The sequence below is a fragment of the Lepidothrix coronata genome, unplaced genomic scaffold (assembly GCF_001604755.1).
Source record: "Lepidothrix coronata isolate B3197 unplaced genomic scaffold, Lepidothrix_coronata-1.0 Scaffold41, whole genome shotgun sequence".
Lineage (NCBI taxonomy): Eukaryota > Metazoa > Chordata > Aves > Passeriformes > Pipridae > Lepidothrix > Lepidothrix coronata.
In genome coordinates this window covers 639,010-665,716 of record NW_016690221.1, presented here as the reverse complement: position 1 = coordinate 665,716, position 26,707 = coordinate 639,010, and the positions used below count along the sequence as shown (strand labels likewise).

The following is a 26,707-nucleotide window of genomic DNA, read 5'->3' as shown; positions in this document are numbered from 1 at the left end:
TGGTTTGCTTGACTGCCAGTCCTAGTGATTCTTCCTTAACCTACCAGGCCAAGACCCCCCTCAAGTTTGAGGTTCACTGCTAGGAAGGTGTATATTCAATGCTGACCTTTGATGCAGGGAGATAAGAATCAATTTTAGTGCTCCTCTTTGCAGGAGAAGGTTAAGGAATGGGATGGTTGTATACTTCATGGGGCAAATCCAAAAGTTCAATCTCCTGTGGCATTACCACTATGAAAATCTGATCAGGCTGTCACATTTTATGTTGTCTGAAATTTCCTCTCAAAGCAGTACCGAATTATGGTTTAATTGCAGAACGACCAGCACCTCCCAGGCAGGTGATGACCCCCCAGAGCGACGTGTCCTCACGGAGTCTGCTGCTGAAGTGGGTCCCTGGAAGTGATGGATCTTCACCGATCCGATATTTTACAGTCCAAGTGCGAGAACTGCCCAATGGAGACTGGCAAACCTACTCCTCTTCCATCAGCCACGAGGCGACGTCCTGCATTATCGAAAGGTACCATGTGATCCCAGGCTACCATAGAAATTCCCACACTTTCCCAAGAGCTGGGAAACCAAAACAAGCATCACTCAGCTTCACAGTCTTCTTGGGAGGGAGAGAGGTTAAGTGAGGTCGCTGCTCCCATTTTAGAGGTGGTGTTATGAACAGCAGTTGAGAGATTTGCTGAAGGTCACGCAATAAATCTAATTAAAGTTGGACTGCAGTGCATCTTTTTGAAGCCCTTCCTGGAAGCTCAGCACCGCAGATAACACCACTCAGGCTAAATCATATGTAGCTACACAGTGCTCTGTAAAATACAACTAGTTAAAAATCCTTTCAGTACTGACTGATGTTAAAATCCACTCTGAATGCTGCATTGCAATTATCTCTATATAAGCTTTTCCAGATGAAATGAGAGCCATTTTTATCTGTATTTTCCATACTGAAGTTTATAGATAGCATCGGAATGTTTAAACTTTGTTATTCAGGCTTCATTATATCTTCAGCAATGCTAGTGTAATTAAAGTCCTTGTAACATTGGCAAAAGTAATTGAATGTCTATGAGCAGGTACTTGTTTTGCTGTCCATTTCCTCTGTTGACGAGCTGGTACAAATCTGATTATTTCTAAAAAGCCGTGAGCTTTAGGAGAATCGAGTATTCAAATCATTCAGATACAGATTTTTCAGGCCAGTTATAAAAGCAGCAGTGGCTATGGTATATGACAGCTCACTGGTCCTGTGCCAGTATCTTTCCAGTCAAAACCTGTAAAAACAAGGCAGCCATCTATGTCATTTAGACTTGGCATTGACGTGACTGAAAACAAAAGATTGGAAACAATGATTCACGTTATTCAAGTTGCTATAGGTAAGTAATGGTGTCCTAATAGGGTGGCACTGCTTAAAGAGATTTCTTCTGCTCCTTGCTAAAAGCATTTTCCTGTGGAAGTCCGGAAGAGTCGTAGATGTGAGAGTGCTGCCCATCAGGATGCATTATCCTTGATGTTTAATCATTCCTTACAAGTAACTTTACTTGGGTTTGCAGTCAGTGTTACATCTGCCAGCGGATGGCTAGACACTACCAATTAATTAGCTAAATCCCCTGTAAGTTACAGCTCTGCATTTCAAGCCTCTGCCTGTGACTCCAAAGGCAGCCTCCCCCTCACCTTCCCCTGCCAAGCCAAGACAGAAGCATCTCTGTGAAGGTTGTGTCAGCTGGAAATCACTCTTTGCATATCTTAAAGCCCCACATAGATAAAAGAGCTGCAGGGAACCTGTTGTTGCTGTCTTTATTAAATAATCCAGGTAATAGCATTAATTTGAAATTCAGTAGGAACAAAATGCACTGATCAAGTGGTGTGGTGTAAGGGATTAGTCAGGAGGCTGATGCTCTGAATTCCAGTGCCTGCTGTGCACTGGCCAACCCTGGGCATGTTACCTGCCTCCACCTGTAATCCCCCTCCGTGCTCTGAGGATCAGTTTTGAGGATATCTCAGCCAAGCACCTTGAAAGCCAGGTTTTGCACAGCCATGCAGAACTTGAATGACAGCACAGCTTGTCCTTCCCAACAAGCCCCATCCATCGGCTGCTCCATGAGTTGCAGCTTCACGTCTGTTTTCTGGCACCCAATTATGTGGTGAATCCAGGAGTGGTTTTGGGAACTGAGGCCAGTGGACATCTGAGAAGATGCTGATGGCAGCAGGGGTGCAAACACCCCCACGTCACGAGGAAGGTGGGGGAGGCTGCAGAGAAAAGGCGATGGGGAGAAGAGACAAACTGCTGAATGACTTTGGTTGGCAATGGGCAGGTTCTCTGTAGAGGCAAGTTGTGGTGATGTGGGGAGGTTTCATCCCTCAGCCTTATTTTTTACGTTCCACAGCTTGAACCCGTTCACCTCTTACAAACTGCGAGTGAAGGCAACCAACGACATCGGGGACAGCGACTTCAGCGCGGAGACAGAGGCGGTCACGACGCTGCAGGATGGTAAGGCAGGAGGAGCTCCATGGGGTGGGCACTTCCCAGGGCTCCTGGGTCTGCTGGACCCACTGCAATGTGATTTCCACTGGGACTGTGCAGTGAAAATCAACAGCCGATGCAGGTTTGTTCATAGGAAGTTGATGCAGGTAGCATGAGATATGGCTGAATTAACAGGCAGACTCAAGTGTCCTGCTGTGCCCTCTGACAATGAATCATACTTTCAGGAGTCTCAAAATGGAATTAAACTTCGTTTGATTGGCTTCCAAACTCTGCACTAACCATTATCTTTGCAGAAATTGAATAATTTACAAGAGATCATTAAAAATAAATGTAGAACCTTGCATACATTTGAAGAAGTTTCTTCAGTTGTTTTCCCTCACAATCCACATCAGTCTGCAGTATGGCAAAATTGCTGAGGTATAAGTAAGAAAGAGTATGAAGCTCCTGGAAACATGAGCATTTAATCCTGCAGATCAGGACTAATAAACTGTGAATGACATTGACAAGGCTTTTATTTTTAGCCTTAGAGATCAGCTTCTAATTCCTTGATTGTATAAAGTTGATGCCTGAATGCAGAAGTAGCTCTGGTGTCTTAAATGGAGAAAGGAACTCTGCAAAGTATGAAAAAGCATCAGTATGTACTGTTACCCTGGAAAATTGAGTAATACTGGGATACATACATATATAAATATATATATGGGTGTTGTGAGGTGGGGGTCGATCTCTTCTCCCAAGTAACAAGTGACAGGACATGAGGAAATGGCCTCAGGTTGCACCAGGGGAGGCTTAGATTGGATATTAGGGAAAAGTCTTCACTGAAGGGGTTGTCAAGCACTGGAATTGGCTGCCCGGGGCAGTGGTGGAGTCACCATCCCTGGAAGGATTTAAAAGACGTGTAGATGTGGCACCTGGGGATGTGGTTCAGTGGTGAACTTGGAAGCGCTGACTTAATGGTTGGACTCGATGATCTTAGAGGTCTTTTCCAACCTGAACAATTTTATGGTTCTATATACATGGTGCTAGAAATTCTTCAGAATTTCTTACAGAGCAAGGAATGAGGACACCGAGATATAAAAGCAGGAAACCATTTTGCAAAGGAGCGTTTAAAGACTGTAATCTTGAAATCAGAAAAAGAGAGGACACTGCTCAGGAGTATCCAAAGCTAAACAAGAACCCATGTAACACCTGAGCAATGTGCCAAGCAGCCCTTTAATGACATCCTGACTCTCCACCTTCCTGCGCAGCCGCTGCGGGATCGGTGCGGGCTGTGACTGCGCTAATGAGGCAGCACTGACTCACTGTTTCAGAATTTAAAGTTTTACTTTAAATTTAAAGTTTTACTTTAAATTCTCTTTGAATTTAGCTACAGTGAATCCAGAGTTGTGCTTGGCCTCCTCACAATACAATGGGGAAACGCTGTGAAAGCTTCTCACCTCCTCAACAAACTCAACATTTATTCTGCTGAGCAGACCCGGTGCTGCCACCAGAGCGTTGTGCTGTGGAGGGCTGTCAGCTCCTGATAAGCCTTTGCCTCCTGTGTTTGAGCTGCTGTGGTGCCTGAATGTGCTACAGGCCATGGGCACAGGAAGGGGTTAACCTGTGGTAAATCAAGCTGCCCTAACTAGAATAATATGGGACTATTTGACACAGACTCCTACATAGGAGATGGGCTTGCCCCAGCTGTGGCATAAATCTCATGAAGAATCTGGGAGCAGTTTGCTCACACTTTGGAGCCCTCACACAGCTGGTTTAACTTCCTTTCAAATGAGCACCCAGTGTTTTGTGAGCACTGGCTGCTGCAGTTTCCTTCAGGTTTATGCCCTCAGCTTTTCTTGTTCCTGCTCAAGCTGCCAAGGCCACAGGTAGAGCAAGGGATGTAGGAGAAATGCCTGGCTTCTGCCCGGGTTCCAATATCCATATCCACCACACTGCTTTTGAGACCTACCATGTAGCAGTTGGGATGGAAGATTTTCTTCAGCAGTAAAGAAGGAGAATCTGAGAAATAAAAGCTGCCTCTTTTCCACCCTTTTGCCATAACTCTTTTTGTTTCATTTTTCTCTCGTTTAGTTCCAGATGAACCACCCAGTTCTGTGTTAGTGACTCCCCACACGACTTCCTCTGTCCTTGTGCAGTGGCAGGTAGGTAAAATGAAAAAATATGATATTTCTGGAACAGATTTTTGGTTGCTTTGACTTGTTGACCTTAATGGTACATTGCCAGGGACATTTTCCTGAGCTTGGAACTATTGTAGTAAAGTTTAAGGACTGCAGCTACTTCCTTATTTTCCTGACCTAGCATAGATTTTAGTGATGGACGGAAATTTCTGACAGTTGCTTTTACTTTTTGCCCCATGAGAAGTTTGGGAGGTAAAGGAGTTTCTGTAGCCATGTCCAAGGTCATTACTTGTCAGATTCTCCTGTCCTTTTGTTGATATTGATAGATGTTCATCTTTACATGGAAAACATTCATGGAGTGCAGCGGCGGTAAAATCAGGTAATCAAAAGCTCCCTTTGGTTCACATCATGTCTGGCCTCCTCCTGCTGCTGAAATGATCAGAAGCCTGAGATCAGTGCCTGAGATCCCATTCATACCTCTGAGGAACTCCAGGTGCCCTTTTGGCTCTTCGAGAGAGAAAATTCGAGACTTCTTCAGAGAACAGAAAGAAAGAAAGTTTGAGCTCTCCATGATCCCTCTGAGCTGGACGGGGAACTATTCATGCCAAGTCTGCATTTTATATTGGCATTTCCTCTGCCTCCCTTTATCTCTCAATCCTGGCCTCCTGGGCGATGCAGGAACATTTTGTGACCCAGTGCCTGAGGCTTCTTTTTGCAGAGTGGGCATTAATAGAGGGAACCCAGTGGGGTACTGCACGTTATCCATAACCTATCCTGGAAAGCCTCTGCCCACCCTGCTCCCAAGACAATGTCCCCCACACATAATAAGGATAACTTTGGACAGATTGCATTACAGTGAAAAATGTACATATGCGTTTACAGTACAGATGGGACTCCTTTCATTTTTGGAAGAAAAATATGTGTACGAGGGTCTGTTTATTGCTGTGCAGCAGCACTTTAAAAATATGCCTGGCTGTGCTCCTGGGTGACTGGCCCGAATTCACCAGCATAATCCTGAGCAACAACATTGCTTACAGCATGTTGAGCAAATAGGAGACATGTTGAGCAGTTTTACCAAAGGAATTATGGAGGGATGTGAATCTGCCTCCCCACCTACAACTGCAGCCCACAGCGAAGGAAAGAAAGGTATAGAAAGAGAGGACAAAGAGGATGTGAGGCAGGATGGGCCAGGGAAATAAACATTCCCCCAATTGACTGATTATTGGTGTGTGGTTAATGTGAAATAGGTGGTTGTTTAGGTAATTGGATGCTTTTTATTTCATGAAAATGAAATGGGGTTGTTGTACCAGAGCCATCTCAAGGGAGTTGTGGGCGATTACATGTCATTACTACATGTGTATTAATAGGTCCTGGTAATTCAACCATACTATATTTTTCAAATAAACAAAAGTCTTCAAGTCCCACAATAGCCACCAATTAAGAGGAAGTTTCACAGCAGTGTCAAGGAAATAAGGTAAACTGCAAACAGCAGTCAAGCTTAATGGGAGAGTGGGTTTCTAAGCAAAGCTAAATTTTTAACTTTGAGCTCTGTTAATAATTCACAAAACAAACTCTAGATGCACTATCTGGGCTTTCAGCTGCTTGGTCCAATCAGTCCGTTATTTTTAAATTTAAAGGAGGAAGAAAATAAGTAATTTCCATGGAGGTCTGTTGTATCAATAATGCAAGGTTATTTCAAATGTTCTGGAGGATGTTACACTTAACATCAGGATCATGTACTGTTCTGCTTCTACGTTAGAGAGAACAATTATTGAAACTTACATTTTGGTCTTTTTTTTTTATTTATTTTTAAACAGCACAAAAATGTTTCTCTTACTTCTGTGCAACATTATGGGCTGCCACTCATAATCATTTTACCTATTTCAGCAGATCCCTCAGGCTTTCCTACAAAATCCTAAATAATCCATTACATCAAAAGCAGAGTTTTGTCCATGGAAGACAGATAGGAAGGGGAAGACCTGACCTTTTATCAGAGTACCCTTTTCAGGAAAGAATTTTCATTTCCATGCAAGGAGAAAGACAGTTTGCAAACCATTTATTTTCTGAGTTTTCCTGTCTCAAATTTCAAGGAAGCTAAAAATGGAGAATCACATGATAGCATAAAAAAAACATTGTTTACTATCAACAAATCAGCGTCAGACTGTAACGAGAATTTAAGCTTTACCTGTTAAGCAGTTACATGGCAGGGCAGGCAATAGCAGTCTCTTTCTCAGCTTCAGCAAGGTTTTCCTTCCAAGGTTCTGTAGGATATTCCATCTCAACTTTTTTTCTTTAATTTAAAAAAGATTATTATTGGTTAAAATGGGAGAAGTCAGAGTGGGGCAAGGCCACTGCTGTGCTGTGGAGCCCTTCTCTGTAAGGGCACCATCAGGGCTAAAGCAACTTGAGTATAATACAGAAAACAAAAGAAGGGAGTCAAAAGATTGGAAAAGAGAAAAGAAAAGATCAGGAGAGAGATACTAGTAATTTCCATTAAACCACATCTCATCTCCTTGCACAGGAGAGCATTTCAGCTGGTCTGTGAGCCATAACGTCACTGGGCAGCTCTGGAGAAGGCACTTTGGTCTACTTGCTTAGTCCCTTGGACAAGGGGCTCAGTCTGAGACTGGGAAAGGCTGTTGTACAAGAGCTTGATTTATTTGCCTTGTAAAATGTAGTCGTAGAGGGAATATGATTGCCCTTTCTAAAATACATCACAGGAGTAAACACCCCACAGGGAGAAGAACAATTTAACCCAAAAGGCAATGTTAGCACAGGAACAAATGGTTAGAAACTAGCTATGAATTATTTAGATTAGAAATTAAATGAGGGTTTCTAACCACCCAAGTAGTGAGGCTTGAAACAGCTTTCCAACAGGAATACTGGAAAGCAGAAAAATCAGCTTGTTTTCAGGAGGAGGTTGTTCTCTGGGTGAAAGGGACTTTAGGCAGGTGGGTCTCTGCAGTGGTGAGGTCCCAGTCCTGATGATTCCTGAGTTCCCTCACAATCCTGCATTCACAGAATCATCTTGTAATGCCGATGCTAAACAGTAGTGAAAGGTGGTCAGAGCTTCTCCAAAGACTGGAGCACAATAACAAGCATGAAACAATGATGAATAAAAGATCTCCAACCATGCAGAGGAAAAACAATGAAGTCTTGGGATGATTTGGGTTGCTTTCAGCAGGCTCTGTGCAGGACAACTGCAAAAGAAGGTGGCTTCTTGCAGGAGCAGCTTCTGCTCCTTTTCCTGGTGGCTGTGTATGTTCCTTATACTCTGATTCACATCATTTTCTTTTTTCATTTCCATGAACTGCAGTCTCTGTACTTAAGTCCTTCAGCCCTCACCCAAAGCAAAGTCCTTCGCTCCGAGACAGGACAGTTGTCTCTCCCCTCTTGCCATTGTAATGGAGTAATGGAAAATTCTTGTCATCTCTGGAGGCAGAAAGCCAAGTTATTACCAAGGATCTTCCTCCTTTCCTGTAAAAATGTCCTTACTTTCTTCATTAAAATTACATGTGGTATTACCTTCTATTGTCACAGCATTTCATACCAGCGGTTAATTTTTACACAATGGACAGAAGGCTTTTCCTTAGTAAAGTTCTCAAGGCTGGCAGGGATCTTTCAGGATTAGAGGCGAGATCATCATTAAAATCCTTTTCATTTATAGTTTCAGCCCCTTAAATTTCAGTACAAGAATCTTTAGAAGATAAATGGCTCAGGGCATCTTTTCTTCTCTGCAGTTCTTAGCCTGTATTAGGCTCATGAAAGTAATTTTTTTTCCCAAACATGAAGAATCCCTTTGCTTGTCTCTATTTAAGCAAGCCACTCAGACAAAAATCTCCTTTTCAGTGTACTGGCTGTGTATCTGTATCTGAAGGAGGATGTGAGGGGCTGCTGAAGAAGCCTTGCTGAGGTATTATGTCTTTGAGCATCTCCCAGCATGTTGCTGAAGAAAAAAATCTCGTGTCTGAGCCAGCTCGTGGCCAAATTGCTCAGAGCTGTTATGGAGGAGACTTGGGTTTTTCTGTGGGAGTGGACATGTGGAACACACCAGAGCCCATCACACTGTGACTGCTCTCTAAATGCCTTTACGAGGTTATTATTAGACCTAGTTTCATCTTCCTAATTAAAGCCAGAACAAACCAATTCCTTTTTATTTTCTCATCAGTCTTTCAGTAAAATAATGCCAAATGAAGAATGCCCTGTGATCAGTCCCCAAGGGAAATACCCACTAAAGGAATTCTGTCTTTAACAAAACAATCTGCTTCTTTTCATCTCAGAAGAAGTGAAATACTGTTTGGCTGTTCCACTGTTGGTGGCTGACAACCTGCATTTCCAGGAACATGCTTATTTATACTCTTTATCACCCACAAGTTTCAGTGGAGCAAGAAGGAAAGGAGCTTGGCTCTTAGTGGAGTACATCGGGTGTGGATTTTGTAATGGCCACAGCTGAGGGAAGTCATCACAGTTGCCTTTAACTTGTGTTTTTCAAATTACACAGCCTTCCACCCTGCACATTATTAATGTCTGTTTTCACCAGAGCACTGTCCCCCTTCACACAGGGCCTGTGTCAGCTGCTGCCCGTGGTGATGGATGTTTGTTGCAATGCACATCTTAACAAGCCTGTTCTGAACATGAATGTTTTTCAGCCACCCAAAGTGGAGAGTCTGAATGGTTTGCTCTTGGGATACCGGATCTACTATCGGGAGCTGGATTATGACACTGGACCTGGAAGAGAATCCAAAAACATCCAGAACCCTTCAGCTTTACGAGCAGAGCTCACACGTAAGCCTACTGTAGTTTGGACCCTAAAATATCCCAGAATGGTAATCTGTCATTACACCAGACACTATAAGCCCTCTTGCCCCATGGAAGTAACACATAAGTCTAACAGTGCTGGGGATAATTCAGGTTTTACACAGTCAGGGTGAAGATGCTGAAAAATGCAAGTAAATCCTGTGTGATCAGCACTGTCATGGTCCGTGCTAATCTCTGCCAGCATGCTGGAATTGATGGTCTGTCCCCCAGGTATCCTCTGATTTCCTGCTTTTCACTACCTCCAGTTCATGATTACTCTGGTATACTTTGTTCTACCATTAGACAAAAGAAAGACACTTCATTTTCCTCAGCTGGCAACTTTTTTCTTTCTTGCTATTTTTTCAAGAGTTTTTATAACTGGCATTTTGTTTTTCTTTTTAACTGTGTAAGAAAACAGCTGAGGAGAATTTTTAAATAGAATTTTTACGATTTCAAAGCTCTTGTCCATATTTTAGAAGAAAACAGTAAGGATGAGCAAGAATTTTTAGGTGCATGCTTTCCATGTTAGTCACTAGGATTTATGGCTCACATGGAAAGAAAGCGGAGAGGGAGAGGAATAATAGAAAAATGAAAAGGCTTTTTAGACAAAGACTAAAAAGGAAATCAGAGGGAAGAATAGGCAGAATAAGGTGATGGAAGGCAGAGATGTGATCACTCAGGAGCCTGAAAAAATATGGTCCAGCAATGAGATGTGCTCATGGAGGGACCAGCTTTTGTCATGTTTGAAGGCAGTGGAATATTCACAATAAGATAATACTCCAAGAGCAGCAGAATAGGGCTGAGTGAGACTGTTTTAATATCTTACATCATCTTCCATGAACTCTGAACCCATAAAAGTGATTTCTACAAAAGCCAGAGTGAATTTTTGTGAGGGTGTGGGAGAAGTGGATGCTTTAAATGTAACGTAAGCACCTAAGTGTGACCTCACTTACATGGTCAGTGCTAATGAGATTTCTCAGGCTGTGCAGTTTTAACCAGGACAGAGTAGAGATGTAAAGCTCTTATAGGTGCATAAGGGATTTTCCCAGACAAAAGCTGAATGACTGTATACATTATCATGAAGTAATGATTTTGGATGCTCTCACAAGCCAGGGAGCCTGTGAAACCAGCTGGTTTCCTCTTTTCCCTCTTCTCTCCTGGCCCTGCAGCAATGTTCCTAATAGCTGTAGAGTTGAAAAAACGAGCTGTACCTCTCCAGGGAGTCAAGAGAGAGAGAGAGAAAGGGGTGGAGACAAGTGTATTTTCAGATAAATTTCCCTCTTTCTCCTCATAATTCTCACCTTAGAACACCTCTGTTCCTCACTGACCTGCAGTTTTGCACAGCTTAGCATCTTATTACAATTCACTCACAGCAGGAATATTGAATTCTTTAAGTGAAACTGTGGGAAATCTAACTCACACTTAAAGAAACAGGTCCTGTCCTAATGTAAGTGTTCACTCTCTGGCCCACGTTCCAGGTCTTTCCCCTGCAGCTCTTCAGGTTTTGAATTTTGCATCTTGAGAAATCAGGATGTAATGCACCATTGAGAGTTTTCCCCCTTAGAAATCGTTTTGTTTTTTCCTCATTTGTTCTGTTTAGTCTAAAAGTCAGAACATTTTTGTGTTGTGTATTTGTGAGTTCCTCTGTTTGAGGAGGAAATGAAACAGCCCCATGTGAGCGAGGCGCTTTTGATGTGTTACGAGAGAGTGATGTGATTTTATTGCCCTTCAAGGTATAGTCCTGCAGCTTAAACTGTGTATGGGTGTGCTGCCTCATTTGCCTCTGTCTCTGCTGTACATCATTTGCAATAACTATTTCCTTGCACTGTAACAAGCTTTCTGCTTTGCTTACCCTGAATAGCCCAAAGCAGCTTCAAGACAGTGAACAGCAGCTCTGCATTAACGACGTATGAATTAACACGTAAGTGCACATTGCCTTTAGATGAGACTCTTTGTAATGGTTCAAAATACACTGTAGGCAAACTCCTATGGCTCTCCTCAGTGGATCCAGCAGAAATCAACACAGATTAATGATTCTGCTTTCTCCAGTTTCTTTTCCTTTAAGCCTTTGCTTTCCCTACGCCAAGAGACATCGATGATGCAAGTAGGTAGCTGTTGTAAAAACCTGGCTGCTGGGAAGGTAAAACATTATTGACTGTAACAACCCAGTATTGCTGATGCTAAATGAATTTTGATTTGCTTGCTACATATTTTGCAGTCCATGTGAGCTTAGCTGTATCACATCATTAGTTCTATGATTCAAGCACTGCGATGCTCAGGCATTCCATGGAGTACGAGGCCAGTTTAGAGAGGGCCCAATGAATTTATGTGCATCTCCAGAGGTGTTTTCAATTGGAAATGAATAAAATAACATTCGACAGAGTTAAAAGGCAAGTTGCTTTGTGGTGATGATGGTTCACTAGATAGGTTTTGCCCAAGGCTTTTGAGTCACAGATTGTGATGGGCTAAAAAAAAAACCACAAAAAAACATGAAGCCCTATCCCCACTGAAAGTTGCATGCATGAACTCTCATGTGTTCCATTTTCTTCCACATCCAGTTAACACTAAAATCTCCCTTGTGGCTTTTCATGGCAGAAAATAAAGTTTCACTGTACAGGCTGCCCACTACTATATCCTATATATCCTACTATTTCTTGTATGTTTATGAACTTAGCTCCATTACTGCTGATTTCCTTGCTCCATGTTTTGCAGGCCATCTGAGTTTAGTGGTATCTCATCAAAAAATTAGGGATGTATCAAATATCATTTTCAGTATGCCCGAGACTGGGGAATGATGCTGGACTTGGAGTCAGATATGGGAGCACAAGTCTTGTAAACACTTCCATGAAACTGAAATTAGACAAACTTATATAATTAGGCTCATTGAACCTTACCAAACCAATGGCATGCTGTCAGCCACCGAGTTAAGGGGACTATCTGATTCATAGATAGCAGGAAAAATTATTGGCGAAGGGAGAAATTTGGACCCCTGGCCATGCGTGTCTTAATTCAAACCTCATTTAAATAGGGCAATTTATATTATTGATCGCCCTCTTACTCTAATCTCCCTGCTAAATATTGTAGATGATAAATATATCTGTTAGGATTGATTCTTTCATCCTGAAAATGCAAAATCTGAAACTGCTCAGGCGCTGCCTCCCCTAATGACGTTGACGTGATTCTACTCCACCCTCGTTTGCATCAGTTAATTACCCGCATACAACTGGGTTTTCTAGATTTTTTCATGCTTCTCTCACTCTCCTGCCTCATCTGGCAGAGTAGTTTCTCTGTGTCAGCAAAGGAGTTTGGTGCCTGGTGGCCAAATGGAGTCCAGCCTCCAAATTCTTCTTTCTCTTTATGGTTGATGGTCAGGCTGTGGTCACGCTGAAGGAGAAAGATCCCCATGGATTACTTGGAATGGGACTCCAGATGCCCTACTGCAGTTTTTCCTCTGCACCCTGTTTCACCTGGGGCATTCTTGAGCAGCACAGTTGCCAAATGCCTCCCTAGATGAACATCCCTGGGATTAGGCAAAGGCTTGCAGCTCTTTCCTACCAGTAGAGATGGAAAGGAGCCCATATGTTGACATTCAAAGCCATTTTCTGTCCTTAAGAATGACCTAGAGATGTTCCTCTAGCTAAATATTCATCAGGAATGGGTATATTCCAGGAGGAATCCTTATTCCTCTTATTGGAGCAATACTGTGAGGAAGCACTGGAAAATCCTACCTTTTCAACACAAACACCTTTCATAATTATTCAAATCCTGCCATGAATTAAGGAAGGATGGAGTACATTGCACTGTTGTACTGTTCTATTGCTGTGTGTCCCAAGAGAGAAGTATGGTGATGAAGAGGTCTTGGAGTCTTAAAAATATCTGTAATATAGTATAAATGATAAGATAGAATATTAATATATAATATTTTACTTTTTCAGAGTTGAAGAAATACAAGAGATATGAAGTACTAATGACAGCATACAATGTCATTGGTGAGAGCCCTACCAGCACACCAGTGGAAGTGTTTGTGGGTGAAGCAGGTAAGTAAAAGGAAAATTGGTTGATTTTATTTTTTTTTAAAGTACCAGCGTGTTTTAATATTCTCCAGATAATATTTAATATTTGCTCACGAAGGGGATGATTTGAAAACACAAGCAGTTTTTGTAGCCTCCTGGAATAGGTTGGCACTGACAGCTTCTTGCCATTGGAAAGCCAGTTGGTCTGCACGAACAAGGGGAGAAAGGGCATCTGAAAGAAAGAAAAGGAAATATTTTTGGAGTTGCAGGAGGATGGCTGTTCATACCAAATTAGCTTGAGGGGAAAATTGACTCAAGTTGAAGAAGTGAAAAGTGGAGCACAGGAAAGCCACAAGGGAAAAGAAACAAAACTACAAAACAAGGGAGACTTGGAAAGCTGGTTCTTTTATTTTATAACTTGCCGTGTAGAGACATTGCCTTGCACCACACCTGGCTGTATTTTTATGCTCTTGAAGCAAGAAGACACCGTGTCCAGTTTAATGCTGGCTTTGGAGGCACAGATAAAGGTCTCTCTCTGAAACATGCAGATTCTGTTGTACCATCCAGCCCCTTCAGAACCTGAGGGGTCAGTGGCTGATGGTCACTGGTCATGGTCTGTTCATGTGGATTTAGTGCACGAGTCCATTGTGAATCGTAACTTGATCATTTTAAAATCCCTCCAGTGGAAGGCTGGAGGTGGAAATCAGGACGAAACAGTTAAGTAGACATTTCTCTGGGTGGTTTTGCAGAGCCCAGATAACCCACAGCTGAGTCTGTTCTCTCAGTAACTCCAGCTGGAAAGGGCAGGACTGCAATAGCTGATGTCTTCCTCACAGCCCCGGCGGAGGGGCCGTATTTATGGTGACCCCAGCTGGAGAGAGGCTGGCACCGAAATAGTTGTTAGTTATGGTATCAGCTTCTGCAGCAGCATCTTTTGAAGCTCAGAACAAGAAGAGGCAGCACACACCCTCCTGTTGTTCAGCCTGCTGCCGAGAACGGGTCTGGTTACGCTTTTGTTCCTCTGTCTCAGGGCTGTGGGAGGTAGAAGCTATCAAACCCAGCACTAATTCATTTCATTATTAGCCATTAAATATTCTGTTGCTCAAAAGTAAGTGAAAGCATATTTTTTTTAAACTCCACTGCATTTTTTTTTAAACTCTACTTAACCTTTTCATTTCAAATATGGTGTAACATTCACCATCTTTCTTTGAAAACATCATAAATTAATCAGAGCAGCATGGTTCTGGAGAGACAGCTGGCAATATTTACATTTTTTTCTAGTTTGCTGCTGCTCCAACTTACTTCTGCAACTGCAGCAAAGAAAGTCCCAAGTGGAGCCAACTGTATCTGGCTTCAAAATACATTTTTGTTTCAGAGCTAAATATCTCACTGCTGCAAATGGAGCCAGTGCCTGCACTTAAACACATGTACACAGCATGGAAAATCAGCTGGGGAAAAGAAGGAAATGCTGTTATGTCGTGTTTTTTAATCCCACTGTCTGGGTCTTCCTTATCATAACTCAGGGAACAGGGCAATGGGAGGAGATAAACTTGAGAAGAAACTGAGATATTTACATAACTCCCAAGTGTCCAGTGGAAGGTGCCCCTGCCCATGGCAGGGGTTTGGAACTAGATGGGCTTTAAGGTCCTTTCCAACCCAAACCATTCCATGATACCATGATATCCAGGAGGACTCCTTTCACAGGCAGGACTGGTGTATCTGAAGTTGTAGCATGAGTTGGATGGTTTTTTACAGTTGCTGGATTTACTTCTGGTAAGGGACAGTCCAGGTTCATGTGGTAGAAATGATGAATGTAGGATCTTCCTGCCGATTTTCACTCTTGTTGTGTGAAGTTATTATGCTTTGTTATATAACTGCTTCTTCCACCTCCAGAACTGGCTGTGATTTATACTGTGAGTAAAGTGATTGGAGCTGGTACTGCAATTTAAGTTTTAAATTGATTTGTGACACCTTTGAGTCAAAGTGTGCTGTGGAAATACAAGGTTTTGTTGTTATTGTTTGCTCAGTGTTCTTACCCATGGTAAAGGCAGTTAAGCAGCTAGCTGGGGAAAAAATGGGCCTGCTCAGCTCCAGCAGTGGGGCATCCAGGTTAAAGACAGAGAAAAGGTTCCCAGTAAACAACAAGTGCTGACATAGGCATAGCACTGGGCACAAAGTGACTGAAGGTGACCAGTCCCTGGTCTGAAGCTCCCAGATAACTGATGTCCCAGTGCTGTTAAATGGTGCTTCATTCTGCCACAGGTGTTGCAGTAATTCTGGGAGGTGCAAGAACATTCCTCTCTTGGTCGTAAAAAGGAATATACAGCACATGCCTTTGGGGAAATGTGCTGGGCTTAGGCCAGCTCAGTCAAAATACCCATTTCCCTTGGGTATTGATGTTGCTAGTGGTTGATGTGCTGTTCAGCTTCTATGTCTGGTGCAGCCAGATGAGTGATGTAGAAGGAGAAGTATCTGTGATTCCTTCCATCCTTCTGGTGCTTTCCCTTGTTAGATTTGAAGATTTTCTTATCATTGTATCTGGATTTTTGTAATAAAAACTCCAGCAGGCAATAGATCTACCTGAAAAACTTGGAGAAGAAACAGCCATGAAAACCAACCTTCTGCAAATTTTTTCAATTAGATGAGCAAAAAATACCCAAATGGGGAGTTCTCTCCAGCCTTTAAGTGCTGTTGAGCTGTACCCCAGCCAAAAGAATATCCTCTTCGGGCAGCCTGAGTGCTCTGTTCTTCCTTGCCTCTGACTGATGGGCAGGTGGAAGTTTTGGGAGAGAACAACCTGCTGGCAGGCAATGGGCCAGGTGTGAGTAACAGAACTCCATATCCTGACTTGCCTGGGGAATAGGGAAGCTGAATGCAAGTGGTGTGGATATTTTGGGGGGTTTTTTGGCGGTGTTTTTGGTTTTTTTTTTATTCTACAGGTGGGGCAAAACCTTTTTATAGCAGCCCACAAGATCAAAGCCCCACCAAAGGCTCCATTTTGAGTTCTGCCTGGATGTTGGCAAAGCTCACTGGTGTGGAGTGTGGAGAGCAGTTCTTCCCCATGTTGGGAGAGCAGGCTGCGAGTCCTTGAGCTCAGTGCAGCTGGAAGGACACGCTGCCTGTTCAGTCTGAACAGAGCCCATGTCCTTCCCCCACCTGCCTCAAGCATCTGGCTCCCTCTCCTCCACGGACCAGAAGATCCTCTAACGCTGCCTTTTTCGAGCTGGCTGCAGCTCTGCCCTGCTCATTAGGGAACCATGTGCATCTCCTGACAAATGACAGAAAAATTGAAAGCCACCACTTGCAGAAATTAGGAAGGGAGTCGCAGCCCCGCTGGCAAGCCCCCTTTTTGCCTTGTTAATTCATTTAACAGTTCAGCTGTCAGGGATGCTGGCTTTGATTGGGAAGGCAGTGAGTGTTCAGCGAGAGGCTGGGTACTGATATTCATCCCAGCCCGAAACGCAGCTGCTACCAGAGGTGCTGTTCTGCCCGACTGAAATTAAGACTCTGTTAGAGCAGCCACTATATCAAGAGCATTATTCTACCAGGTCGCTGTCACTGCCTGATTGTGTGGTGGGCTCTGGAGTTCTGGAGACTCCACTACCTGCATTTTAATTAAACAGAAATCACAGGTTTGGGGCAGCCGTGCTTCACCTAATTTGGGAAGGTGAATGAAATAAAAGGTGGCAATACAAATCCTGTGCTAACGAGCCTGCAGCCTTCGGTGCTTCTCCCATATACTGCAAAGATGTTTTGGATGAGAAATAATGGAACTCATCATTTCTTCCAGCAGCTGCTGCTGGAGTAGAATATGTGTGTGGAGAGAGGAGGTGGCAGAAGGGGTGAAGTGCTCCAAGAGGCACTAGCCTTTAAACAGGTTGTAAACCCATTTGTGTGAAGAGGGGAGTGATGTGTGTCATTATAACTGATGGTGACATTGGTGACCTTCAGAATTCACAAGAACTGATGGGGCTGGGTTGTTATTGTTGTTCTTTTTAATGATGATCTCTGAGAGTTGGTTCTATGATGGAAAAGGCAAGGAGTAAAAGGAGCTGGGAGACAGATCCCTTTCTTTACACATCCCCCATTGAAATGTCGCCTTTGTTGTACCATCATCTTTCAGAGAAAGTCTCCTGGCCTTCTCACTTTATTCCAAGTGAAGCTGTAGCTTGGAAAGGAACAGGAATGGGAGAAAGGGATGACTGCTTCTTACCTGTGTCTTGAAAAGCTGAATCTGCTTCTTGGTGCAAAGCTAGCAGACACCAAAGTAAATTTCTTCCTGTTATCTGCAATTATTTTCATCTGCCCTCCTGTCTGCAGCTCCACAGGTGTTCATGAACTTCACAAAATTCATTTTGTTCACCCGTAGCTGACACAGGGAGGGAAGATCTGCTCTGCCAGTAATGTCAGGGGAAGCACTTGGAGCTGCCTGACTATCTCCAGCATTTTGCAGTCAAGAAACAGAGACCATCTGGAAAGCTCCAAGACTAAAAATAGTGAATTAGGTTTGGGAAAGAGAAGGCTAAATTGAGGGAGGAAGCCCTGATAAGAACAAAGAATGCTTGTAAGGAAGCAAAGACTTGACTCCAGGTACTTGGTTCCCCTTCATAAACTGCTTCTAGCACAGAGCTCTTGTTCCTCATTACCTGGTTATCTGTGCTGGGGCAATGTCCCTCTGTCTCTTTGGTAATGGCAGAGAAGGTTGGCAGAACAAGGCTGCCTTGTCCTTGGGTGTTTTCATCTCTGCTGGCCTCGCTCTTTGATGTGTTCACTCAAAACACCCCACGTGGTGCCACCTCCCCATCGGAGGTTGCTTTCTGCAGAAGGGGGTCCCCCAGCACTACCTTGGGCAGCCCTTTCTCTTACAGCACAGCAGCTTTATCTCCTTCCCTGCCCCAAACACAGCAGAGGAGATGCTGTGCAGAGCAGTCCCCTGTGCCTCCTTGTTAACAGCCTGGGAGAGGAATGACAGCATTTCAGCGCATTAGAGCTGGCAGCTTCAATCAGCTGCCGTGGCCCCGTGGCTGTTTTCTCCTATCTGTGTGGGACACGTGGGCTGACTGTGCCTATGCAGATATGGAGCACGTTGCTGCTGGCACAGCTGCAAGAGCTGGGTGGGCAGTTCCATCCCAGATGCCACTGGAGGAGGGAAGGGAAGGATTATCGTGGCCATTTCACATTGCAGCAGTCTAAAACCTGTCAGCCCAGAGACAGTATCTTCCCTTGATAAACAAAAGGGGATGGAGGGAAGCTATTGGGAAGTAGCATAGTAAATAAATTACTGGTTTCACTTGCTCAAACTTTAAACAAAGGGGTTGAACTTCCTTGGCCCTTTAAAAGCACTGAGCCTTTGAAATGTTACAGAATTTGCCTTTAAATTCCTGACACCTCTGGACATGAGCAAAAGGCTACTTTTGGAGGATGGCAGAGTGTTTGAAACTAATTGTCCTTTTCACCTCCCCTTTAAACCTAAAGAACCTGCAGAGCTGTTCCAGTGTCATGCTCAGTTCCGAATGAGCTTTACCCAAGTCGTCCTGGGGATGCCCTGCTCGAGGAGCAACACTGGGTTGTCATCCTGTCCCCCCTGTCTTTCTCCCTAAGGAAGGAGAAGGTCTCCTCTGAGCTTGGAGTTAAAGATCCAAGCCGTGTTCTCCAACAATGGACTAAAAGAGAGAGTAAAGTCAGAGCAGAGCAAGAAAGGGAAACTGTAGGAAGATGGGCATGGAAAAAAAAGTGGTGAGACATTTCCTTTTTGGATTAGAAAACTAACCTCTTTCCAGTTTCTCTTGGGAACCCATATGCCTGTATCCCAACAGCATTCCATTTCTGAGAGCAGGATACATCACATCAGTATTTCTTGGTGGATTTTAAACTTCTCCAGGTTCCACTTGGGGTTTATCTGCAACAAGTCCAACTTGGATTTGTTGTTCCCATCAATGCAGCTCCACTGGAGGCAACAGCATTGTAGATGGCACTTGGCTGCAGGATTTAATCCTACAGGGCTGTGACAGGACAGTAAAAATTAACAAACTAAAGTGTGCCCACATTGGAGCATTGCTTGTGTGTTACTGGTACTGCTGCAATGCTGGGGAGTTATGGAAATGAATTTTCTCTATAAACCTTGGCTCCCTTTCCTACTCAAACTGGCTATTTTTTTTAAGGGTAATTTTACATTCTTAATCTGTTTACTGATGATTGCAAAGGTTTCCTAATTAGACTTCCAGATTTGATAGCTTAGCTCAGTCGCTGCTCTTACAATGGCAAGACAGAAAGTAAACCCATGCCAGTGCGAGTCTGTGGAAGAAGTGTCCTTAATGTCAACATGTCAAAAAGACATCCCTGCAGCTCTCTGGAGACTGAAATCTAATGTCAAGGCAGAAGGAAGCAAAGTCTGAGCGTCGTACTGCTGTCAAAGCAAGTTATTCTACCATATAGGAGAAGGAATTTTAAGCGAATGCACTGGAAAGCAGTGTCCAGATTGAGACATAGATTTGACGGGCTTATTTGACATCTTTAATTCTCCATTGACAATCCAGAAGCTCCCTAAAATGATTTGCAATGTTTTCATGCTGCAAGTAAAAGCTGAATGCGCGCCTCATTAACAGCTCATTAAGTTGTTAATATTGGTCATAAGCAGCCTTTGGTACAGCACAATGCTTTATGCAGTGCGGCAGCTCCTGCTTAGCTCGGGTCTAATTGCCTCTTTTTATCACGTCTCAGTGTAGGAAAGATGTTTCTGTCCAAACAAAAACATCACCAGTTTTTGATCAACTGCACTCGCTTCTCCCTGCCACGACAATCGCTGGGGTGGGAGGTGCTGGGCTGCGGTTGCCATGCAGTGTTTTGCTCAGATGATGAACTTTCATCTCACAACCCCAACAGTTTGATGTGGGTTCTCATTGCTGACCGTAGCCCAAGACAGACAGACTGTCCCTAACCAAATCCATCACGAGGGCTCCTGGCTTAGTGCTGCAGTTGGTGGGAGCAGCAGTGGGAGGGGAAGGACAAATTAGCTGTTCTGCTGCAGTGTTATATGGCCTGTGAAGAGCTGAGAGCAGGGACATCCCTGCACAGCGCACAGAGGGCGGAGGGAGGAGAAGCCTGATCATGTATGCAAAGCTTTACTGAACTAACAGCAGAGCTACTCCATTAAAAGCAAAGGAATTAACCTTCCTTTCAGAAACAGAAGCAATCAGTAGTAAAGTCAAACGAACCATAAATTGCTCTGGTAAAGAAGTAGGGAAGGCCCTGGCTGATAACCCCTATTCCAGCAGACACAGGCTGGAGTTCAAGTGCTTTCAACTAAAGGGTTGTATTTGCAGCCAAATTTCTATTTCCTCTAATTGTGCAGTCCTGCTCTGCTTGTTTGCAGTCATCCTGGGATATGTGAGCAAAATGTTGTAAGTATTTTCATATGGGTCTCAACTCCCGTGGCTTTGCCTCCTCTGTACAGCTTTGCTGTGAAGCCAGCTGTGGAGAAACACAGTTGGTTTTCTTTTCTGACATCTGTTTGCTATATCCGTCGTCAATCACAGAACTGGAGGCTTTTCAGGTTGTCTGTTGTAGACAGAAAACAAACAAAAAAAATGTGATTTTTTGTTATGAAAGTATGAATTAGCAATAGTCTAAAATATTTTGGTCACAGCAGTCCAGACACTGAGATGACATGGGGGTGTAGGACTGCAGTTCTGAGCTGCAGCTCTCAAGGATGAAAAATAAACAAAGAGAAAACTCTCAGTGAGAGTCAAGAAAATTTAAATTTAATCTCTCTCTCCCCAGGAGCACAAGAACACAGTCCTCTGTGGGCTCCCTGGTGTTCTCTGACCATTGCAATCTGTAAAGCCTAACTTAATCCCTCCTGGGGGGTCAGCTACCCAAATTCACAGCAAAAAGCCACAGCAAAAGGTTATTGCAGGGGCAGATCTCACCTGTGCCCTCTGACTTTTTTCTGATTGGCTTTTGACATTTGGTATATGGCAAACCCAGTGGAGATTCGCCCTGATTATTTGATAGGCTCTCTTGGCTTCAGTGGAGCATAAGGAGTTGTTGGTCCTGACTAGACTTCAGTAGGTGCTGCCATTGCTCTTAGTGGCCATGAAGTGGGTGCTTTTGTCAGCTGCCATGAACTTGTGGTTTTATGATATGCAAATGTGGGATTAACAAATTATAGTAAGTGGAACATGAGTATAAATGGAGGAGGAGGAATCTCTTGGAGAGCCTGGGGAAATAGCCTGAAATGGGTAATTTTGCCTCTCTAATGGGCAGAGTCTTTTAAGAGAGTGGAGAGCAGTACTTTCCCTCCAGAACTGCTCCCACTCCTCCCAGTGCATACCAGAGACATCAGGTCAGAGTACCAAACACTCAGGAGTTCTTCAGCACCCCTTGAACAACCTTCAGTACCTCCTGGGGGGCAAATCCTGGCTCATCAGAGCTGACACTGCTCTACAATACACAGTGTTCATGCTGGGTTTGCTCTCAGAGTTATAGCACAGCAAACCCTTATTTAAATGCGAGTGAGAGGGGATTTTAGGAGCTAACCCTAATTTGCATGGATGTAAGTGAGAGGGGGGTTTAGCTGTAGGTTCCTGCCTGTGTGTTTGTTTGTGCATACCTAATGCTGTCAGACTCTTGCTGTTCCTGCTCGTGGCCCGTCTCTGCTGACTGATGGGCTGCCTGCCTGCATGGGATCATATCCTTGTTGACATGAAAGAAATAGAGGAAAAAGCTCATTTTATTATTCCCGCCCCCCCCCTTCCTTCTTGGTTTAACCACCTGTATGCCCTTCCCAGAGGCAGTCTGACAGTTCTGTAAGGGCTTTACTTTTGGGCCAGGCACTCTCACTCCCTTGATGGATAATCTCAGTATGCAATGTGATAGCCTATTTCAGGGTTGTGTTAGCTGAGTAGAACTGTGGGCTTCAGCAAAAGGAGAGTGTGTAGTTTTTGTTTGCGAGCTCTAACTCTTTCACAGCACTGTTCCCTGAGGTTCACCGTGGTTGCAGTCATGGTAATTTCTTCTGTACCAATCAGATCATGTCTCTCCCATGAAAATCCCAGATTGCACATGGCTCGTTGGGAAATCCAAACCCCTCTTTAAAAGATTAGCAACCACAGGAACAGTATTTTCACCACCACTGGAAGAGATGGTGAGGAACAGGATGAGAATGCCTCCTCTGTTCAAAAAAGGCACTGGCAGGTAACCTCCTAGGTCTGTGTCTATGGAAAGGATACTCCATTTATAGTCCTTGCTTCATTTCACTTTCCCCAGTATATGCAGGAACATATCTCTCCCTCTTTCCTCCCTCCACCCCCATTTCCCTCTCGTATCTCTGCAGGTGCTGAAGACCTGCCTAGCCAATGTTGGGAAGCTTCCCAGCGCTAAGCAAAGAAGCTGGGGATGTTACATTTGGGTATCATTTGCAGCTGCTTTAATTTATGCTTTTTCATGACTTAATTACCCTTAAAAATTTGATGTGGCAAAACACACCTACTGTACTGAGCATGGTATGCACAGGGAGAGAGCCAAGTGTTTGCCTACACGGATAATATGGAGTAAAGCAACTGTGGGTGTGCGAGACTCCCAAAGTCCCCATCCTGACAGCTGTTCTCTTTCTCCTCTCCACCCCTTCTTTTCCACTAAAAGAGGTTTGTCTTTTTATTTTTGCATTGATTAGATTGTGCTCTCTCTTCATCAGCATTCACGAAGGTGAAAGAGGCGTTATTCTTCTTGTGTTGACTTACATTGGTATGATAAGAAATGTTTCAGTTTCTCTTACACCAATCTTATGCAACTGTGTAAATCAACACATTCATAACATACATCAATATCCCTTGAAAAGGGATATTTCCAACTAAAACCTGGTTTTCCAGCTGCTTTAACCTCCTCCCCCACCCAGTAGCAGGTTGGGCTTCTCAGAGAGTCAGAAAATACTCTGAGTTGGAAGGGGCCCACAAGGATCATCAAGTCCAGCTCTTAAGTGAACGGCCTGTACTTCTTAAAGATGGGGAGACCAGATGCTCCTTTGCCGAGACTCATTTGGTGTCACAGGGTGACACAAGCCTGACAACTTAATGACTGGCAGAGCACTGGGTTTTGGTGCCAAATTGCCATTCCTGAGTAAGAGGGTGGGAGCACTCAGGTCCAGTGTTAGCAAATGGAATGTGTTGGAGGGGTTAGGACCCACATGCTTTGTGTATGGCTCTGCCTCTCTCAGAGCCTCTGAAATACGTGTGAGTAACCACAGAAAGCACAGTCCTTGGAAAAAGCGCAGACTTCCATCACAAGATGTAGCCTGGCTTAAAACAGCCAGAAATTAGTGGGAAACATGTTTTACATTCTAAATATAGCTTGTGCTGCTTTGTCACAGCGGAAAGCAGCTTCGCAGTAGCTGGCTTTGAAGCACAATTAACTAATTGTTATTGAACTAATCAGCATCGCTCCCGCAGCATTCCTGATGGCAGCATTCCTGATGGCACGGAGGTTCTGCTGCACAGGGGAAGCTCCTTTCCTTGCTCCCGCTGCTCTTACACAGGCAGTGTAAGAAAATGGCCAATAAACACCAAACATTTTTCTCTCGTGCTGCTTTTCCTTCATGCGAGGGAGTGACTGCAAACATCTGGAGATCCACCTTTTTGGTCTTGGAGGTACCATCCTTGCATTCCTTCTCTATGCCCTTATTGCAGGAAAGCCCTTTGTGTTCCACTTTGCCTGTTCTGCAGATCAGTCTCACTGTTTTATCTCGTGACCTTCTGTTTGTTGTGTTGTGTTTGGCTTTTGAATCCACTTAACTGTTGCTTATCTACTTGAGGGCAGTGGCCACAGCTGAAGAAGAAACAATCTGTTCTCCGTGCCACTGCAGGGATATAACTTAAATACACTGAGGATGGTTTAGGTTAGGCATCAAAAAATAATAATTACGAGAGTTATTTTATGAGTTACTGTTATGTATTTTATGTATATCTCTAATTTATTTTTATTTTTAAAATAGCAGTATTATTCATGTCCCTGTTTTAAGAGTTCTTAAAATAGAGATATGCTGGCAGAGCCTGTGTGGGAATGGCAGGGCAATCTGGAAAGTCAGTGATGGAAATGACATGAACATCTGACCAGCAAGTTGATCCTGGTGTGACACAGGAGGGTGATGTCTGAGCCCTCTCCAAACCCTTCCCAGCCCTATTTTCCAGGGCTGTGTGTGCCAGGAACCAGTGAGTAAACTTTGGAGGCACTGGTGTGCAAGATTTAACCATCAGCACATGCTCCAGTGAATGTTGCTGTGCCTTCTCCCTGTTTTTACTCACTAGTTTGATAACATTACAGCTGATACTCAGAGCGTGCTGCAAACACTCCTCCGTTGTAATGTGGAGACGTACAGATTAGAGGATTTTGGGGCCTGGAGCTGTCTCTTTGTTCTGTGTTTATGCAACACATTGTGCAATGAGATTCTGGCCTTTAGGTGCTAACACCAAAATGCAAATATATCGATTACTAGGGAGTAAAGGCAGATATGTTCACCAAGGCATGCTTTGATGAACTGAGGGAAAGGCTTGCTGGATAGAAAAGGATCAGAGGTCTTTACAAAACAGAAATTCTCTTGGGATTGTTTGGGATCAAGGTGATGCTCAGGAAATCTTCAGCCTCTTTCACTGCATTTTTCTCCTCGTTTTTGGCCTGCATGTTTATTCAAATGGCATGTGAGCATCAGGGAATCTTGTCCCAGACTTGTCCGTGAATTTCCTGGCATAATACTGGCATTACAGAAACAATTAGAAAACCAGTAGAGGAGAAATCCTGTGCTACCCAGAAACTGGAGCAGATATAAGAGCAGCAAGGAATGCTTCACAAAACTAGTTATTAAGTTTACCCAATGAATCACAAGGATTTGTAGCCTACCTGTGCCACAGAGCATCGTGGTGACTGTCACTGAGAAAAGGAATAGTAGTTTCATATTGATGAAAAGCTCTCAGTGCCACACAGCCCAGAGAGAAAATATCCCAAGTGAGAAGAGCTGAGGTGAACCCTCTGCAGTGCACGGAGCTCTGGAGCAGGCAGGCCACCAGGGATTTTAAACACCTTCTCTTTAAAGGTTATAAGCATTTGCAAGCTCAGATTGCCTGCAGTGAGAGCAGAGGCTCCTCGGTATGGCTGGAAAATGAGGGCAGTGATATGTTTGAATGTGGATTTAGATGTGTAACTTTATTTATGGGCTCATTTTGACACTCTCACCACGTTTCTAGATAGATTTGTTGTCTTTATGTGATCCTGCCAACATCAGCCCAGCACATATTTGTTATTATTTTTTACTAATTACTGTACAACCTGCTCAGTCTTTCTCCTTACGTTTTGGCTGAGAGAGAGTTTCAAGGAGAGAATCTCAAAGGTAAATTGAAATCAGATAAGAAAAGAGATGTTTACAAATATCTGCCTGAGATTTCAAGGCAGGGTACGTGCACCGAATTAGACTTCGTGAATGCATAGATATTATTTTCAGAGAGAGTGAAATGCTTTTCCCCTGCCAAGAGCTGTGTTTGGACCCTCAGGGGTCTGTGTCGCTCCTGCTATAGTTGATAATGTCACTGACACCTAAAGCAGTGTGAGGAATGCAGCTTTAACCTTGCTTTTTATGTATTGGAGATTTCAACAGCCATGAAAAATTTCGAGCTCAGTAATCTCAAACTGCATTCCTAGAAGGTAAAAACCTTTTGAATTCACCTTTAAAATGCACTTGCTTTTATTGGCACAGGCTGTCCATATATTCAGGGAATGGTTTAGGATTGCAAACAGGTAGGGTCTTTAGGGATGGGTTTCCTTCTTTTTGAAGAATTTCATTTCACCCTTAATGGGACGTGCTGTCTGCACAGAGCCACATCAAGCGGCAGCAGCACTTTTCTGCTGTCCCTTGCTGTCAACAAGAAATCTGTGCTTAGAAGAGGAGGGACACATCAGCCTTTGAAAGTTGAACAGAGGGACAGACTCAAAGGGCACAAAACCAAACAATTTGCATCTCGTGGAGGCTCTGGGGTAGCGAAGAGAAATGTCTTTTTCCACACTGTATTTTCTTTTCTTCCTCCCATCAAATTTTCTGCCGCCTTGCCAGCAAAAGTGCAGCTCCAGCAGCAAACATGTCAGTGCAGAGTTATCCCTGGCAGTTTTTAACCACTGTGTTTCTCAGATGTGCTCCAGGAAGGGTTTGAGAAAGAGCATTGTTTTTCTGGCAGTGGGTCGCACACGCCATCTCTTCTGATGGTCACATCTCGGAAGCAGTGTTTGTTCCAGGCTGGCACATGGCATCCAAACAAAAATGCTCTTGTAGG

General features: G+C 43.8%; 1 protein-coding gene across 6 annotated transcripts in view; it reads left to right on the top strand.

The window, feature by feature from the left end:
* SDK1 (sidekick cell adhesion molecule 1) overlaps positions 1-26,707 on the top strand; it is a 392,652-nt gene that overhangs the window by 336,009 nt on the left and 29,936 nt on the right. For 5 of the 6 annotated variants that reach the window (XM_017813541.1, XM_017813543.1, XM_017813544.1 and 2 more), the window contains 6 exons: positions 313-514; positions 2,376-2,479; positions 4,541-4,611; positions 9,237-9,372; positions 11,246-11,305; positions 13,320-13,421. In XM_017813541.1, coding sequence (XP_017669030.1) covers positions 313-514; positions 2,376-2,479; positions 4,541-4,611; positions 9,237-9,372; positions 11,246-11,305; positions 13,320-13,421 — 675 coding nt within the window. The remainder of the gene's footprint in view (positions 1-312; positions 515-2,375; positions 2,480-4,540; positions 4,612-9,236; positions 9,373-11,245; positions 11,306-13,319; positions 13,422-26,707) is intronic. The other variant, XM_017813542.1, reaches the window with a different exon arrangement.